Genomic DNA, 17,720 nt, shown 5'->3' on the forward strand with positions numbered 1-17,720 from the left:
CATTACAATGGTGCAAAAAGTAGAAATTCAAAAAATATTGAGGGTGCTGTGGAGCCAATCACACATCATGGCTTATGGTTTGCATTGAATGTACTCACCCCTGTTAACACAGCCTGTCCAGGGAAGTCCTGGGAGAATTTGGTCTGGTCAAGCATCAGATACATTGACACAATGACCACAAAGAAGATGGCCGAGCCTAAGACAACAAACTGCTTCCGCATGATTTTCTGGTGTATGTTGTGAGGCTATTCCCAATATGTGCCTGGAAAAACAAAGTAGTATTTAAAAATAAAATAGTGCTAAATAAGAAATGGAAGTTCACTCAACGTGATATCTGTAGACATGTTGTATGCAATTGTTTTTAGATAATGTATGAATGAGGATATTTCTGGAAATTGGGAAATATGCTATATGAGCATGTTTTTATCAGATTAATCTATAAGAGCATATGACACAAGAGGTTGTGCATATGACGTATCATACCGTAAATATGGCGGACTACTCAAATGCGTTCAACAAAAGCGTGACTGAATCTACCGTGACAGTTCGTCTCACACACATATAACAAATCCACTACGATCAAATAGGTTGATGACAATATTTGATTGAATGGACTGCACTGCGCCATGATTACGGTGGAGGACACCAGTTCAAATCCTTTAGGAACCAATCGATAAAAGCATGCAGGGCCTATACGGTTTTCATGATACTGTACTGTATAGCAGGAATTTTTTGCGGGAGTTTAATTTGATAAAAAATGAATGATACCAAAATTATATAAATAGCATATACTTTTCAAGATATGGATAATTTTTTAATGATACCTTGATATTTTTGCCAAATTGCTATTCTGAGTACTAATGGGCCAATTGGTTTCATGCCTTACACAGGATAACATCCTCGTACATGTATGTATATCACAGTTAACCTGTAATTTATTGATTTTAAACCTCTTTAAAATAAGTACTTTCAAGGATGTGAACGTCCACTTGTTACATGTACAATGTATGTAGTCCCATGCAGTCAAATACCATGAAATTAAGAATTTTTAAAACCCAAAATTTCTTTTTTATGGGAATGTCATCTTTTAAGTCCCATAACTCAAAAACATGTCTGGTGACTTGTTCTGGGTCAATGTTACTCAAGAACTCTAGCTTCGAATGTGCACACAATAGTTACGCATTCGCTACACCCCCTGATAAATTTTTTGACTAATTTTGCATTTTTCTCAAAAAGTAACTACGCACTGGTACGGTAACAAAAGTTATGTATATTATAGGGATAAGGACTCCAATTACTTCACTGAAATTTCAGTGATTCAAGACAAGGGGTTCATTATATATGTTAAGAAATGAGGTACATTCTAGCGGTACCTCTTTTCTTATCAAAAATATAACATACCGCTTGTCTTGAGTCACTAAATTCAAGTGTAGTAACTGGATTCCTTACCCCTATAATATACATAACTTTTGTTACCAGTGTGTTATTATTTTGTGAGAAAAATGCAAAAATAGTCACAAATTTAACAACAGGTGTAGCGCCACCTTAACGGGTTATATGTTCCATTTTTTTCATTTTTTATGAAATCCTAGTTGAATTTCAGTATTTTTAGCAACATGCTAATGTACAATTCTCTTCTTGATATTCATTTCCTCAATAATAGAATAACCGTCTCGCTAATTACTCGTAAAAGGTCATTGACCTTCACAATGTAATTAGCATACGACAATTATTTTAAATAGTTCACTTGAAGCATTAATGTATTGAGAACATATCCTCCAAATCTGATGCCATTCTTGCATAAAATAAACATTTTACAGTCATTTTTGTAATTGAGGTCCGATTTGAGAAAAATGCATTTGAAAATTGAGATTTACATAGACGCCTGTGTATTAATTAATTAGTAATTAAGCATTATCTCATAAATTAGGCATGTGTTATGGTTACAAATGGTGTTAATTATTAGAGGTTGTCAATATATACAACATATCAAAAAATAAATTTTTTGTCATTTTTGACCATGTAATTGAAATTTTACCCAACTTATGACATGCGACCATATACTTTTCAAGATATGGATAATTTTTTTAATGATACCTTGATATTTTTGCCAAATTGCTATTCTGAGTAATGGGCCAATTAATATTGGTTTCATGCCTTACACAGGATTACATACTCGTACATGTATGTATATCACAGTTAACCTGTAATTTATTGATTTTAAACCTCTTTTAATAAGTACTTTCAAGGATTTGAAAGTCCACTTGTTACATGTATGTAGTCCCATGCAGTCAAATACCATGAAATTTAAGAATTTTAAATCCCAAAATTTCTTTTTTATGGAATGTCATCTTTTAAGTCCCATAACTCAAAAACATGTCTGGTGACTTGTTCTGGGTCAATGTTACTCAAGAACTCTAGCTTCGAATGTGCACACGATAGTTACGCATTCGATGCTAGGGTGTGTTGCTATCATTTTTCGGTCGGACAGCGGTGCAATTATTTGCACCGGAGGTTATTTATTCTGTTAATGTTGAAATTTCAATGAAAGTTCTTTCGATGAGTCAACTGTATCTTTTGAGCAAGATTTGTATACTTTGGGCAGTCTAAAATTTTACTGAAGTATAATTTTAGCAACATTTTTGAATTGATGCGATCGCCTGTCGTGATCGGCTGTATTTAGGCCTACTTCTGAACTTCCATTGCTTTAGACGGTGTCATGCTTCAGCGAATCCAACTAGATTTTGAATGCGATGGTCTCTAGCTTAGAATGTGAAGCTATTGGTGTCTTTTGGTGAGCAAATTCTTGGCTAGACTTCTCGAGCAAGGTCAATGGTATGGGTAGTACTAATTCACATACTAAAATCTTGTCTAATTTAAACACTACTACCGGTAGCTCATGAGCTTACTTGCACAAGATGTCTAGCCAAGAATTTGCTCACGGATAGCTTCACATTCTAGGCTAGAGACCGTAGCATTCAAGATGTAGTCGGATTCGCTGAAGCATGACACCGTGTAAAGCAAAGGAAGTTCAGAAGTAAACACAGCCGATCACAACAGGCGATTGCATCAAAAGGTTGCTAAAATTATACTTCAGCAAAATTATAGACTGCCCAAAATAGGCAAATCTTGCTCAAAAGATCCAGTCGACTCATCAAAATAACTTTCATCCAAATTTCAACATTAAAGAATAATTTCAATAAATAACAACCGGTGCAAAAAACTGCACCGCTGTCCGACCGAAAAACCATAGCAAAGGCTGCACTCTAGCTTCGAATGACGTCAAATGCGAAACTATCGTGTGCAAATTCGAAGAGAAGCTAGAGTTCTCGAGCATGCGAGTAAGAGCTTACCTGTAACTCATGAACTTAAAAGTTGGTCTGACGTCTGTTTGACTTGGTCTCACTCTTGGTAAAACTAAAGGGTGCACCAAAGCGGTTAGCGGCAAAGCTAGCTTGAAGAGACGACCAGTCAGCCTTCGTTAATTAGAGTAGCAACCATCCGTACGGGTAATACTCTAAATACTGACCAACTATTTTAGATTGTCATGTATGCATGCTTAAAAATAAGCTAGGCCGGTTAAATTGATTTTGTTGACTTTTTCTGCACTTTTTTTTTTGAGTAAGCTTACTTATAACAAACTGTATTTTGTGTGCTACAGAGCTCAAATTACCAATTTGAAGTATTGCGGAGTTGAATATCTAAGTCTAGTTGAAATTAATTGTGTCACTAAGACGGCAAATGCTGAAAAAATGATGTTTTCATAGCGAAATAATACGTATTTTACGTACACATTATCACTTCATTGAGACCTGTTGACCCAGTTGACCCTGGTTAGGTGAAAGGTCACACGTAATCGTTTCCACGTCATCGACATAATGATCTTCTATTTTAGCTCATTTTTTTCACATAAAATTGTTTATTATATATTGAAGAATTATTTAGTTTGAAATTTAATAAAACTCTCCAAAATTTGTCAGATTTTCAATGGCAAAACTATCGTTTATTTTATAGTTTTAACAAGGGTTCAAAGGTTATTTATTAAACCGGTTTAGTGTGTCGGGTCAAGTAAATACGTAGTTTGCCATGGGCGGTGTTGACATTGTGATGGTTGATCATCCCTGCATGACCAGATGACATTCGCAAACTTGCATTCTTCAGGAGTCTTTCTAGCAGTATCACTTCTCCTGCACACAGTACGATACCCACAGTACTGAAGCTTACATCGTCATCGAGCATGTCCGCCTGCATAAATTGAGGAACCAAGCAAGATTAAAAATGGATTCGTTTTTGAAAGAGTCGAAGAGGAAGTTGGTAAGTAAATAATTATATGATTGTAAATTTGGATGTGTCATATCTGTGGAATGCAATAAAACAAACGTGACAAAACAACAAGCATGACAAGTGAGCTGAAATATAAAGTACATGTACTCCATTTATATCATGAGTCCCATGCTAAATGCGGAAAAACAATAAACATGATAAACATTGCTCGAGAAGTCTAGCCAAGAATTTGCTCACCGATAGCTAATTCACATTCTAGGGCTAGGCTAGAGACCATTGCATTCAAAATCTAGTCGTGTTCGCTGAAGCATAACACCTTGTAAAGCAATGGAAGTTCAGTGTTCAGAAGTAAACACACCCGATCACGACAGCTCGACAGGCGACTGCGTCAAAAATGTTGTTATAAAATTACACTTTGAACAGCAAAATTTTAGACTGTCCAAAATAGGCAAATCTCTCATAAGCCTACAGTGTGTCAGTGACTCATCGAAATAACTTTCATTCAAATTTCAACGTATTAACAGAATAAATAACCTCCGATGCAAAAAGTTGCACCGCTGTCTGACCAAAAAATGATAGCAATGCACTCTAGCATCAAATGCGTAACTATCGTGTGCAAATTCGAAGCTAGAGTTTTCGAGTAAATCAAACACTGTACGTGCTGTGTATTGATATAGAATGGCATGCATGCAGTTGGGTGCTTATGCTAGTTGTGCGTTGCGTAATGTGTGACTGGCGCACGATGTGAATTTATGTGAGCATGAGTTGGGACTTTATTGACTCGCGCAGTAACAAAAGCCGAATAATTTCCCCCATAAGCCGAACAAACTTGCGCTGCTGAGCCTGATTGAGCCATCCCCGTAACTCAAAATATCCAGCCCTGTACATGTACTATGTATTTTATTACCCTGATGTCAGTTTCCTGGGTCAGTTCCAGTTGGAACTCATGGCTCCAAACAGGAGTTCCAAGAAGTATTGTGTTACCGGCACCATGATGTATACATACCATGGCGCGTGACGCCACAGTTAATTCCAGGTTAATTCTGCATGGATTTTCCAAATGACTAATTTTGCCAACAGTATCTGCGAGTGCTGTCCCAAACAGGTCAGTTACTCGTCAGTATATGGCGCAAGAAAGACAAATCGCAAAAGTCCAGTGACCGCGCCGCCCAAAAAAAACCCAGGTAAAAAATGGCCCAAAATATGGATTTTATGTGTCTATGGTTCCATGTTTGGTACGGTTGTAACAGTGCAGAATGTTGATGCGGGAGTCTTACTTTTTTATAAGATATTCTTGTTTGGGAAACTCACAAATTGCCGACTCATCACGATCGATTTTTAGTATCAAAGGATATTTGTTTATGAATAAGGAAGACGACTATAAAAGTCAGGTGTGGGATAAATCTCTCTCTCTCTCTCACTCACGCTCTAGACGAACCAACACATGGGTTCGCTCTGTACATTCGTATTATTTATATTTTGATGTTATGAAGAAGGAAGAAGAAATAAATTCATCACCAAACCAATTCCTGTTGTTACCAGAACTTTTATTTAAACCAGTGGCCTACCGCACCATTTTATTTATATGTATCACCAACCAAGCCTTGTTATAAATGGTGGTAGCGCCGGTGAACCCGAAGAGCGCCATGATATGATATGATAGACTGTACCGTAATCAGCCATGTTTACAATTGGCAATGCAGTGGTTTCGTTCTCCACAACAAGATGGCCGATGTAGCTGAGATATATCTGGTGATAATACCATAAGTTTCACTTTGCATGTTAACGTCGCAAATACTTATGGCAACATGGGCACTCTATATTCGACAAAATTATACCAGTCTATGCGAATTTGCTGCTTCATATAGAGTTTGCAAGAGGTTGGTTTGATGTTCAGATGTGATGTGATGTTTTCAGATGGCTTTGTGACTGTGATGTCAGATGAACGGAAATTTCGTGTTTTACATGTATATTCACTCGTTGAGCTGAACTGAGCGGAATTGACGGACAACTGAAGAAAGAAGATTGGAGTGAAAGCTGAACCGAAGAAAAGTTTACGGAAAGCAGAAAAGGTTTTTATAATATGTAAACAAAAAAATTTATTTCTTCATTCAAAAATTCACTGAAGCTTCGGATATCGCAGTTATTATTGAAATATCTTGTGAATTTTAATAGCGTGAAACAGAACATTTGCGAGGAAAATCATGCCATCAACATTTTGATATTTACAGCGTACGAGTATCATTTACAGAACATTTGCGGAAAAATAAAAATCACGCATTCGCAGTTCGGTTATCGCGGATTTTCAAACAAAATGTTAATAAAATGTGCCAAAAATCTTTTATGAAATGTAACCCATATTCTGATATGCATTGAAGTTTATGAAAATAACTCTGATTTGTAATATTTATGATAATTGTGAATTAGTATGCAATGTTTTTATACAGGTGCAAGATGTTTACGATATATGCATTGAAATTTATTATGTGCATTGAAATTTGAAGTTTAAAAGTACATGTGTGAATGTTGATGACATTTTTGTGATGTGAATATAATACATGCATTTTTGTGATATTTTATGTGACATCAAAATAATTACTGTCATGAGTGCAGACATATAAAATATTTTGTATAACAGGTAGAGTTCAATGTGATACATCATTGATGTCGAGACATTTTTACGAATTCTATCAGATTTAATGTGATATATCGTTGGTATAGCACATTTTTGAAAATGTTATTTTTGAGGGTTAATGTGATACATTGTTGATGTGGCACGTTTAAAAAAAATTGTCATATTTCAGGTGATACATGGTTGATGTGACACATTTGTGAGAGATTTGCTGTATTTGTGTTTAATATGATGCATCGTTGATGTGATATGTTTAATAATAATAATTGTTTGCATGTGAATTTATGTGATACATCTCTGTAGCACATTTTGATATTGTTAAATAATAATTGAGTGCAGTTGCAATGTTTATTGCAAGGTTGGTTTAAACTGACACCGTTATTGACAAAATGAATAAATTGTGTTGAATCAGTGTTGATATTGCATTGTATACATGTAGTAATTTGATTAATTTGATGAAGTGTATAGAGGTCTATGAAAAATTACTCCGATATTTGTGATATGCCATGATATTTTTGTGAAATAGATTCATTGTTTTAAAGTTCATTGTTAATGATACAAGTACATTGATATTTATTTAAAATACATGCATTGATAAGACGAGTATATTTTGTCATTAGATATATATTGTGAGTGAAGTTGGAAGTTTTGCTCATTTTTGAAGTACATTGAGATTTTGAAAAATTGCTCTGATATTTGTGACGTGTTATGATATTTTGTTAAATGGATGCAGTGTTTTTAAGGTACACAAGTTTTGTTACATGTACATTGTTATTTATTTGAAATACATACATCGATAAGAAGAGTATTATTTTCTCATTTATCCGAAAATGTTACTTAATTTGATGAGTGGTTTTGATATAGTATTTTACTCATTTTGATGAGTGGTTTTGTATGCAGGGTGTAGAGTTGAAGTTCTATTGCATTATTTTCGTGGTTCACTGAAAAATGTTTTTACTGATATAGGTTCTATATTATGAATAGGCTTTGTATTTGTATACCTTGATACAATAAAATTATGTTTAGGCTTTCAAATAAATCATGTTGTAGAAGTTAAGTTGTATCCATGAGAATCATATGTTTAAAAAAAATAAGTTTATGTTCAAGAATAACTCAAGTACATATATGTTTAAGAATAACTCAAGCTTATAGTCAAGAATAACTCAAGCGTATAGGGAAAACAAAACAAAAATATAGATGTTTTATTGTTCAATATTAATTATTTCATGTCTTTGACATTAAATGTATGCAGTAAATATAAAGAAATTATTTCATGTCTTTAACATCAAATGTTTTGTGTAATAAAAATTATTCATGTCTTATTGACATAAATGCTGTGTGCAATAAAAAAAAATAATGAATTTAATTATTGCAATTAATGAATTTAATTAATTATTGCAATTTTCAAATGCAATTCAATATTAATAATGAACAATAAATTTTAAAACTAGTGATGTATACATGTATGTGTTATAAAGTGCAATATAATTTATATGTAATTTATGTTACTGTGATATTGATTAATAAAAATATATGTAAAACAAAGGTTTGAAAGGAAAAGGTTTAAATGAAGTTACAATATTTCGATATGGTCATTTTCACAGTAAAGGGTGTAACTTTTGATTTTTTGGGTCAAAATTTCAAACCACTTAAATATGTTTCTGTTTACTGAAATCATGCATAGAAGCAACTTAAATTCCAGTAAAATAATGTTTCAAGGCTTAAACCTTTTGATTTCTAATAAAAATTTGACATTTCCATAACATTTTGGTTAAAATCTAAGAAAAAATGTATTTTACATAACCTCAGAAAATTATGACATGAAAGCTGGAATACATGTGAAATCCCATTCCAAAGTAAGTCAACAGATATAAGTTAAATTTTATACCATGTTTTGCTATGCTTGTAATTTTGCAGTTTTGAAAATTTTTAACATCAAGTGTCATTTACAATGGAAATTTCCAAACCTTAAACATATTTTTTAAGTTTTAATTGGGTTCCTAAAATAATTTGAATGTCTAACTTCATGTACAAATACTACTTGATGAAAGGAACCTCCCAGCCAAGTTTCACAGAAATTGGAGTTATTTTTAGAATTGGCAATTCAAGCGATTTGTGTTTCGGAGGCTTCAGTTAACAACACAGGTGATCATAAAAGTAAAATATTTGGCTAACCACTACAAGTTGACATAAAAAATAGGTAAAAAATATCACAATTACCAATTTTCATGCTTTGCTTCTAAGTATTGAATTTCAGTTGTGACAAAATTAAATTATCACAGCAAGTCATTTTTTTTTGTTTCGAGGCTTCATGTTAACAATTGTTAAACATTGCAGAAGTAGTTTTTTGAAAACAACAGTGTTGGGATCATCTAAGTTGTTATTTTCTTGTGTATATTGAATCAATGATTCTATGCGGCAGATATTGTAGATTTATCACATGTTAATTTTTTCATTCATTTGTTAAGTATGGTGTTTTTTGCATGTGAAGCCTCCGAAACAGGCTTTTTTGGATATCAGTATATTTTTCAAACATTAACCATAATGTCAATTTTTTTTTAAATTTATGACATTCTGCACATATCAAGTAATAATTACAATGCAGATATCAGTATGAAACACACCAATTTAGATATGCATAGATGATAATTAATCTTATTGTTGTTTCGGAGGCTTCATTTGTTTCGGAGGCTTCAATTGTTAACGGAAAGTTTGTATTGGGTCCCATTTTCAAACGGTGATATATATCTCCACGATTTAAAAACATGTGACTTGAGGATCTACTTTGCTACATTTTGATAAATAGATTTGATGAGCTCTTTTATTTATATTTGCACAAGCTTGCTGAACAGTTTGTTTCGGAGGCTTCAAAAAAAGTTTTGTTACCCATTTCAAGTTAAGATAACAACTGTTATGAATCAAGAAGTGAAGAAATAACCAAGAATTATGAACCAAAGCTACACCCACAAAGTTTGTTAACAATTGTTAACGGAAAATGAAGCCTCGAAACGACAAATATCAAGTCCGGTTCTCAAAAATACAGGGCTGTTCACAATTAAATCTAATGTGGCAGTGTTTACTGAACATATGACTGTACTTTCAGGATAAGAAAAATTATCCATGAACTAACTGAAGAAAACACAGGGTTTTACAAAAATGTTACTGTTTTTTATAGTTTTTCAAAATGGCAATATTAAGTACATTTAAGCCTGCTAAAACTGAACGCAGTAACTCCCAAAGCTGATTATGCTACCCAAGGTAGCTGTTAACTAGATGACTCATGTGGCCAAAAATCATGGAATTCTGTGGCTTTATTAGAACACTACGGATTAAAATGTTAAAAATCCAAAGTTACACCCTTTACCGTGAAAATGACCATATGCTAAAATGTCAATACTTTTTCTATATTTATTGAATTGTCAAATTTTTTCAATTATTCAATCAATTTTCAATATTAAATTTGTCAATTTTGCCTTGAAAAGTTGTATTTTTCTGATATTTCACATTTGTTTATATAAGAACAAAATCGCATCCAAATTCTTGTGATTATTTTATGGTATACATTGGTATACATAATTAATGTGATTTTAAATTGAAGATTTCAACAAGTTTTTGACTTTATGATCAATATTTTATTGTCAATGTATTCAATTTATCAACATTGACAATATTGAAATCAAATTTTTTTAAATATTGCAACAGTTTGAAATTATTATGTAATTGGAAGGATTATTGGTATGGTACAACTCATTGTACATTAGTACAACTCATTGTTAACAAATCATTGTAATAAAGAAACAAGTTTGAAAACTGTTTTAGATAAAGATTGTTAAAATTGAAAAATGCTTTGTATAAGATTTAAACCTTATTATAAAAATAAATGTATTATTGTAACTAACTTTATTTTAATTGTATTTTAAATGTATTAAGTACAAAATTTTTCACTTAATAAAATTAAATCATTCAACAAAAATATAATTTTTAAAAATATTTTACAGCATAATGCTTGTTACATACAATCCAATGTTATGCGCATGATGAGGGCATCATCTTGGAGGAAGGGGAGTTATGTAACAGTGCAGAATGTTGATGCGGGAGTCTTACTTTTTTATAAGATATTCTTGTTTGGGAAACTCACAAATTGCCGACTCATCACAATCGATTTTAAGTATCAAAGGATATTTGTTTATGAATAGGGAAGACGACTATAAAAGTCAGGTGTGGGATAAATCTCTCTCTCTCTCTCACTCACGCTCTAGACGAACCAACACATGGGTTCGCTCTGTACATTCGTATTATTTATATTTTGATGTTATGAAGAAGGAAGAAGAAATAAATTCATCACCAAACCAATTCCTGTTGTTACCAGAACTTTTATTTAAACCAGTGGCCTACCGTACCATTTTATTTATATACACCAACCAAGCCTTGTTATACGGTACATGTATTAGTAGTTGGACATGAGGCACTTGAAACTTGATTCTGAGTTTAGCGTCCACCGCCCGCGTTATGAATTTTGTGCCGCATTTGAGATGTAAAATCTGAAAATAATTTATGATTTTGCAAACTACTAAACCAGAAAGAAAATTTGTTCTGCAAAATTGTTAAACCCCTTTTTTTGTATTTGAACCCTTCAAAAACTATAGAAAGCCTTGAGAACTATTAAAGGTCCGTGACCAGATCGACAGCATCATCCCCCCCATATTTTTCATTGTTGATGAGGTTTTTTGCTGAACCATGAAATGGTATCAGCCTATATGAGTGAATGTTACTAGCTTACTTACTAGCTTACTTACTAGCTTACTGACTAACCATTTGGTCTGAAATGGACATATCTCTAAATGCCACGAAGGTATGACCCCATGAGTGGTGTCATATGAAAGAGGAAAACATAAAGAATATAATAAAAATATTTCCAAACGTCAGAGGTCATCCTGGGGTCACAGTGGACAAAAAAGGTAATTTTAACCGAAAATGCTCGATTGAGCTCAAAATTAAATGCAATGATCCTTATGACATTCTAAACATGTTTAAAACATTTAAAAATTTATTTAAAGTCATTAAGGGGTCATAAAGGGGTCAAAGGTCAAGGTTTTCAAAATACTCCAATTGAGCTGAAATTTAAATGCAATGATCCTTATGACATTGTAAACATTTAAAAATATTTTACAATTCATTTAAGGTCATAAAGGGGTCAAAGGTCAAGTTTTTCAAAATGCTCCAATTGAGCTGAAATTTATATGCAATGATCCTTATGACATTCTAAACATTTTAACAACATTTTAAGATTCATTTAAGGTCATTAAGGGGTCATAAAGGGGTCAAAGGTCAAGTTTAACAAAATGCTCCGATTGAGCTGAAATTTAAACGCAATGATCCTTATGACATTCTAAACATGTTTAAAATATTTTAAAATTCCTTTAAGGGGCAATAAAGGGGTCAAATGTTAAGTTTTCAAAATGCTTCAATTGAGCTGAATTTTAAATGCAATGATGACAGTGGTATCTAGGCCTACCACAATATACTGCCGAAGCCACATGGTTCAGCTATGGTGCGGTTATCGCTCTAGTTTTGGTATCACATGATAGATACTATTTTTCTCATTGCTATCCTGAAATTTGACGCTCCAAGTCAATGTATTTCCGGAGAAATCATGAAGCACAGCGGCCTTTTGAGGCTACCACTTTGTAAATACTAAAAATTACTTCGGATTCTGGACAGGGAATTAATTGCGAATCATCAGTCTCCTCAACAGCTATGTTGGTTTCGCGTCACACAGTGTCAACGCCCCGATATCTTCATGGCAGAAAATGCCATGGTAGGTTGAATCCACAGCCAAGCATGGCCATTGAGTTCCCACCTGTTTAATAGTTTTTAAATGCATACTGGCTGAAGGACATCCGACTAAGGCTAATGACATTAGCCTGTGACTGACCTCTGTACGGTCAGCGAGCATACATTCGCCATTGTCATCTGCTTTGACTGCCTCTACGATAGTCTCCTACACAGCCAGTTTGTGTCAGTCGGTCTGACACTCGTCGATCCTGTATGCTCGTGATAGCCACATACAGTCTGGCCCGAGACCACCTCCACAAGGGTCTACGCTGCGCTATTTAAAATCTTGAATTTTGGTCACTTTTTCAGCTCAAGACGCAAGCTACTCTCTCAAGACGCAAACTAACGACTATCATATCTGTTCAAAATATATATTCAAGTGCAAGTAACCACATCTGTTTTCTTTATACGAATTCATTTACGGTAGATATTCATCATTTTCCACCCCGGTATCCAAAGATTTATCGTCTGAAAATCAATCGTGCATAGCACATTTATGTGTATCGATCCCGTGTATTCATTTCAGTGTCTCTGCCTTGTATAAGGTCATTTTCACGGTAAAGGGTGTAACTTTTGATTTTTAGGGTCAAAATTTCAAACCACTTAAATATGTTTCTGTTTACTGTAATCATGCATAGAAGCAACTTAAATTCCAGTAAAATAGTGTTTCAAGGCTTAAACCTTTTGATTTCTGATAAAAAAATTGACATTTCCATAACATTTTGGTTAAAATCTAAGAAAAAATGTATTTTACATAAGCTCAGAAAATTATGACATGAAAGCTGGAATACATGTGAAATCCCATTCCAAAGTAAGTCAACAGATATAAGTTAAATTTTATACCATGTTTTGCTATGTTTGTAATTGCAATTTTGAAAATTTTTAACATCAAGGGTCATTTGCAATGGAAATTTCCCAACCTTAAACATATTTTTTAAGTTTTAATTGGGTTCCTAAAATAATTTAAATGTCTAACTTCATGTACAAATACTACTTGATGAAAGGAACCTCCCAGCCAAGTTTCACAGAAATTGGAGTTATTTTTTAGAATTGGCAATTCAAGCGATTTGTGTTTCGGAGGCTTCAGTTAACAACACAGGTGATCATAAAAGTAAAATATTTGGCTAACTACTACAAGTTGACATGAAAAAATAGGTAAAAAATATCACAATTACCAATTTTCATGCTTTGCTTCTAAGTATTGAATTTCAGTTGTGACAAAAATTAAATTATCACAGCAAGTCATTTTTTTTTGTTTCGGAGGCTTCATGTTTACAATGGTTAAACATGGCAGAAGTAGTTTTTTTGAAAACAACACTGTTGTGATCATCTAAGCTGTTATTTTCTTGTGTGTATTGAATCAATGATTCTATGCGGCAGATATTGCAGATTTATAACATGATAATTTTTTCACCCATTTGTTAAGTATGGTGTTATTTGCATGTGAAGCCTCCGAAACCGGCTTTCTTGGATATCAGTATATTTTTCAAGCATTAACCATAATATCAATTTTTTTTTAAATTTATGACATTCTGCACATATCATGCAACAATTACAATGCAGATATCAATATGGAACATACCAATTTAGATATGCATAGATGATAATTAAGTTTACTGTTGTTTCGGAGGCTTCATTTGTTTCAGAGGCTTCAATTGTTAACGGAAAGTTTGTATTGGGTCCCATTTTCAAACGGTGATATATATCTCCATGATTTAAAAACAAGTGACTTGAGGATCTACTTTGCTACATTTTGATAAATAGATTGGATGAGCTCTTTTATTTATATTTGCCCAAGCTTGCTGAACAGTTTGTTTCGGAGGCTTCAAAAAGTTAACGGAAAATCGGCTCTTTGAAGTCAAGAGATTTTATAAAAATTTTAAAAGCTTGCAAATCAACTAATTTTTGTTACCCATTTCAAGTTAAGATATCAACTGTTATGAATCAAGAAGAAGTGAAGAAATAACCAAGAATTATGAACCAAAGCTATACCCACAAAGTTTGTTAACAATTGTTAACGGAAAATGAAGCCTCGAAACGACAAATATCAAGTCCGGTTCTCAAAAATACAGGGCTGTTCACAATTAAATCTAATGTGGCAGTGTTTACTGAACATATGACCGTACTTTCAGGATAAGAAAAATTATCCATGAACTAACTGAAGAAAACACAGGGTTTTACAAAATGTTACTGTTTTTTACAGTTTTTCAAAATGGCAATATTAGGTACATTTAAGCCTGCTAAAACTGAACGCAGTAACTCCCGAAGATGATTATGCTACCCAAGGTAGCTGCTAACTAGATGACTTATGTGGCCAAAAATCATGGAATTCTGTGGCTTTATTAGAAAACTACGGATCAAAATGTTAAAAATCCAAAGTTACACCCTTTACCGTGAAAATGACCATAATGTAATTATTAACCGGGCGATGTTGATGTGCGTCATTCACATTCTGTGAAAGAAGCGAATTACACTAAGTGCTGAGGAGATAGATGGCGCGCCGTTTATAGCTTAAAAAATTCCTTTAAGATCACAGTGGGCGAAACGGCTCAATTAAATTGGTTAGCGCATTATGTTTTTACCAGCCCTCGAATTAACCCACGGCACCCATGGCATTTTGCCGTGGGTGCCCATCCCCACTGCCGTAATGCCCTCAAAATATGTCCTTTACCCAAGGCAGTCACTTGCCGAAGTTGCCCTCTAATGAAGTTGCCGTCGGTGCCCCAGCCCTGCCCCTTCATTATAAAATCATCTATCAGACTGTTTGTGTGTGTTTTTTTCACTTTTGAGAAATTGCCTTGGTGCCTTTCTCAAATTTTCAACAGTTGCCACACAGTGACATCGCCCCGATATCTTCATGGTAGAAATCGCCATGGTAGGTAGAATCCACAGCCACCCATGGCCATTTTATTCGGACCTTATGAGATGCATAATTAGCGAAGTGACCTGACTAAGGCTACTGACAATAACCGGGGTAATTGATTTCTCGCTGTGTGAGTAAGCTTGTATACGACATTGCGGTCAATGGTTACGGTATACTGCCTCCACTGAGTACCGGGTAGTGAGTGCAGCTAATATAGCCTGCTGCGCGCTGTAGTCCATACAGGACCAACGCAATATAACATTAGAGTTTTGGTCAGATTTTGAGTTCATAGCGCACAGCCAATTTTCAAAGCGCACGCTAATGACTATCATATCTGTTCAACACATATTTTCAAGTGTATGAGACCACATCTGGTTTCTTGAGAAAAAATCATTTGCGGGAGATATTCATCATTTTCTAACCCAGTATCCGACGATTTTCGTCTGATATCAAAATCGTGCATAGCAATTCACGTGTATCGATCCCGTGTATTCATTTTAGTGTCTCTGCTGCACCAAATAATTATTAGCCAGGTGATGTCGGTGTGTGCCATGATGCCCTCTTGAAATATTACAAACTGCCGTACTGCCTTGCCTTTTCAGTGAAAATCCAAGGCAATTATCAACTTCCCCTAAAAAAGTTGCCGTGCCCCTTCAGATCCTTAATTCGAGGTTTACCCGTAGGGTACCCGGTTCAAAATCCGGTGGTAGAAGGTTTTTTTTTTCCTCTCCATTTTTAACCCAAACTTTTTTATATTCATTTGAAATGTACATGTTGCAAGGGGAAATATATTTTGTTTCCTTTTTTCTGAAACGGTACGAAAAAGAGTTAAACACAAATATTTTCCGTTCAATACGGGCCGGGCATTGCAACATTGTCGTCAGGTCTTGTTGCTTGCCTGCCCAGAATGCAATTCATGCATACAAGGACATAACAAGGTATTGGATTGCAAATTTGGCTATTTATTCACATTTACGCTGAAAATGCTCTCGTTTTTTCACAAAGCAGCATAAAGAAGATATTTGATATTATTATGTAATTTTAAAGACATTCCATATCCAAAACCAATAGGGTTACCCCCCTTTTTAATGAATCCATCTAAATATTTTAGCATTAAAAATATACAGGACCCTTGCTCTATCCAATTACATGTATATCAATTATACCTTTGGGGTACCAGGGTATACAATGTACTACACGTAGAAGAGGAATCAACCTAGCCAAAATGTTTTTACCAGATGGACATTGTTGATGTTGTAAATAATTTAACTAGGAAAGACCTAGTTTTGACAAATTGGTGCCAAAAATTTATTTCATAATGTTCTGCATAATTGTTATTTTTGTACGTCAATCCCCCCTATTTCCCCGGGGGAGGCACTCCCTATCTGAAATGGCAGGGATGTGCCTCGGCCATGTTAAAAGTAGGGGGCATTCAGATCAAATGTACAATTACAAAAATATGGGGTCATTCAGTACACAACCTGAATAAAAATGGGGTCATTCGGTATGAAACTTTGAAAAAGGATGGTCATTGGGGTAACAAAAGTAAAATGGGAGTCATTGAGTACAGGATTGCCAAAAGAGTATGATTAAGTACGGTACACATAAATAAGTGCCAAACTGCGTAAAAACAACTTGGTCACCTTGGAAATGTGAAAAATCCCATTATTTCTGGAGGAGTTCACAAATACCACCTAAATTTGGGAATTAAAAGGGGGGTCATTGGGTATAGCAGGAAATAGAAAAAGGGGGTCATTGAGTACATTAATTTTTTTAAAGGGGGTCATTGGGTAATAGGTAGGACCATAACACAAAAAAGGGGGGTCATTGGGTACAAGCCGGTTTGAAAAAGGGGGTCTATCCCGAGGCACATGATGCATATCTGACATGGAAGTGCCCCCCCCCGGGCCTATTTCCCCCTATCATCAAATGTATATGGAGAGGTTAGTACAAATTGGAGTGAAGAAGACTGGCATGGTATTCTTCGGAATACATTAAATAGTTTGTTTTAAAAAAAAAAAAACAAAAAGCAAGATGATTATACTTTTATAAATGTTTATGTGTGTTTGTGACATTATATTGCGACTGGCGATATACCCAATTAGA

At 34.3% G+C, this 17,720-nt stretch overlaps 2 protein-coding genes across 6 annotated transcripts in view; one reads left to right on the forward strand and one right to left on the reverse strand.

Moving 5' to 3' along the window:
• The window catches only part of LOC140142635 (alpha-mannosidase 2-like), a 43,994-nt gene extending 40,185 nt beyond the window's left edge, over positions 1-3,809 (reverse strand). Inside the window, 2 exon segments of the mRNA XM_072164638.1 lie at positions 99-262; positions 3,354-3,809. Coding sequence (XP_072020739.1) covers positions 99-221 — 123 coding nt within the window. The 5' untranslated portion in view covers positions 222-262; positions 3,354-3,809.
• A 283-nt stretch (positions 3,810-4,092) lies between these two features.
• The window catches only part of LOC140141945 (uncharacterized), a 79,025-nt gene continuing 65,397 nt past the window's right edge, over positions 4,093-17,720 (forward strand). For all 5 annotated transcript variants that reach the window (XM_072163832.1, XM_072163834.1, XM_072163833.1 and 2 more), the window contains exon 1: positions 4,093-4,314. In XM_072163832.1, coding sequence (XP_072019933.1) covers positions 4,279-4,314 — 36 coding nt within the window. In that variant the 5' untranslated portion in view covers positions 4,093-4,278. The remainder of the gene's footprint in view (positions 4,315-17,720) is intronic.

Source organism: Amphiura filiformis, chromosome 20 (genome assembly GCF_039555335.1).
Source record: "Amphiura filiformis chromosome 20, Afil_fr2py, whole genome shotgun sequence".
NCBI classification, from domain to species: domain Eukaryota; kingdom Metazoa; phylum Echinodermata; class Ophiuroidea; order Amphilepidida; family Amphiuridae; genus Amphiura; species Amphiura filiformis.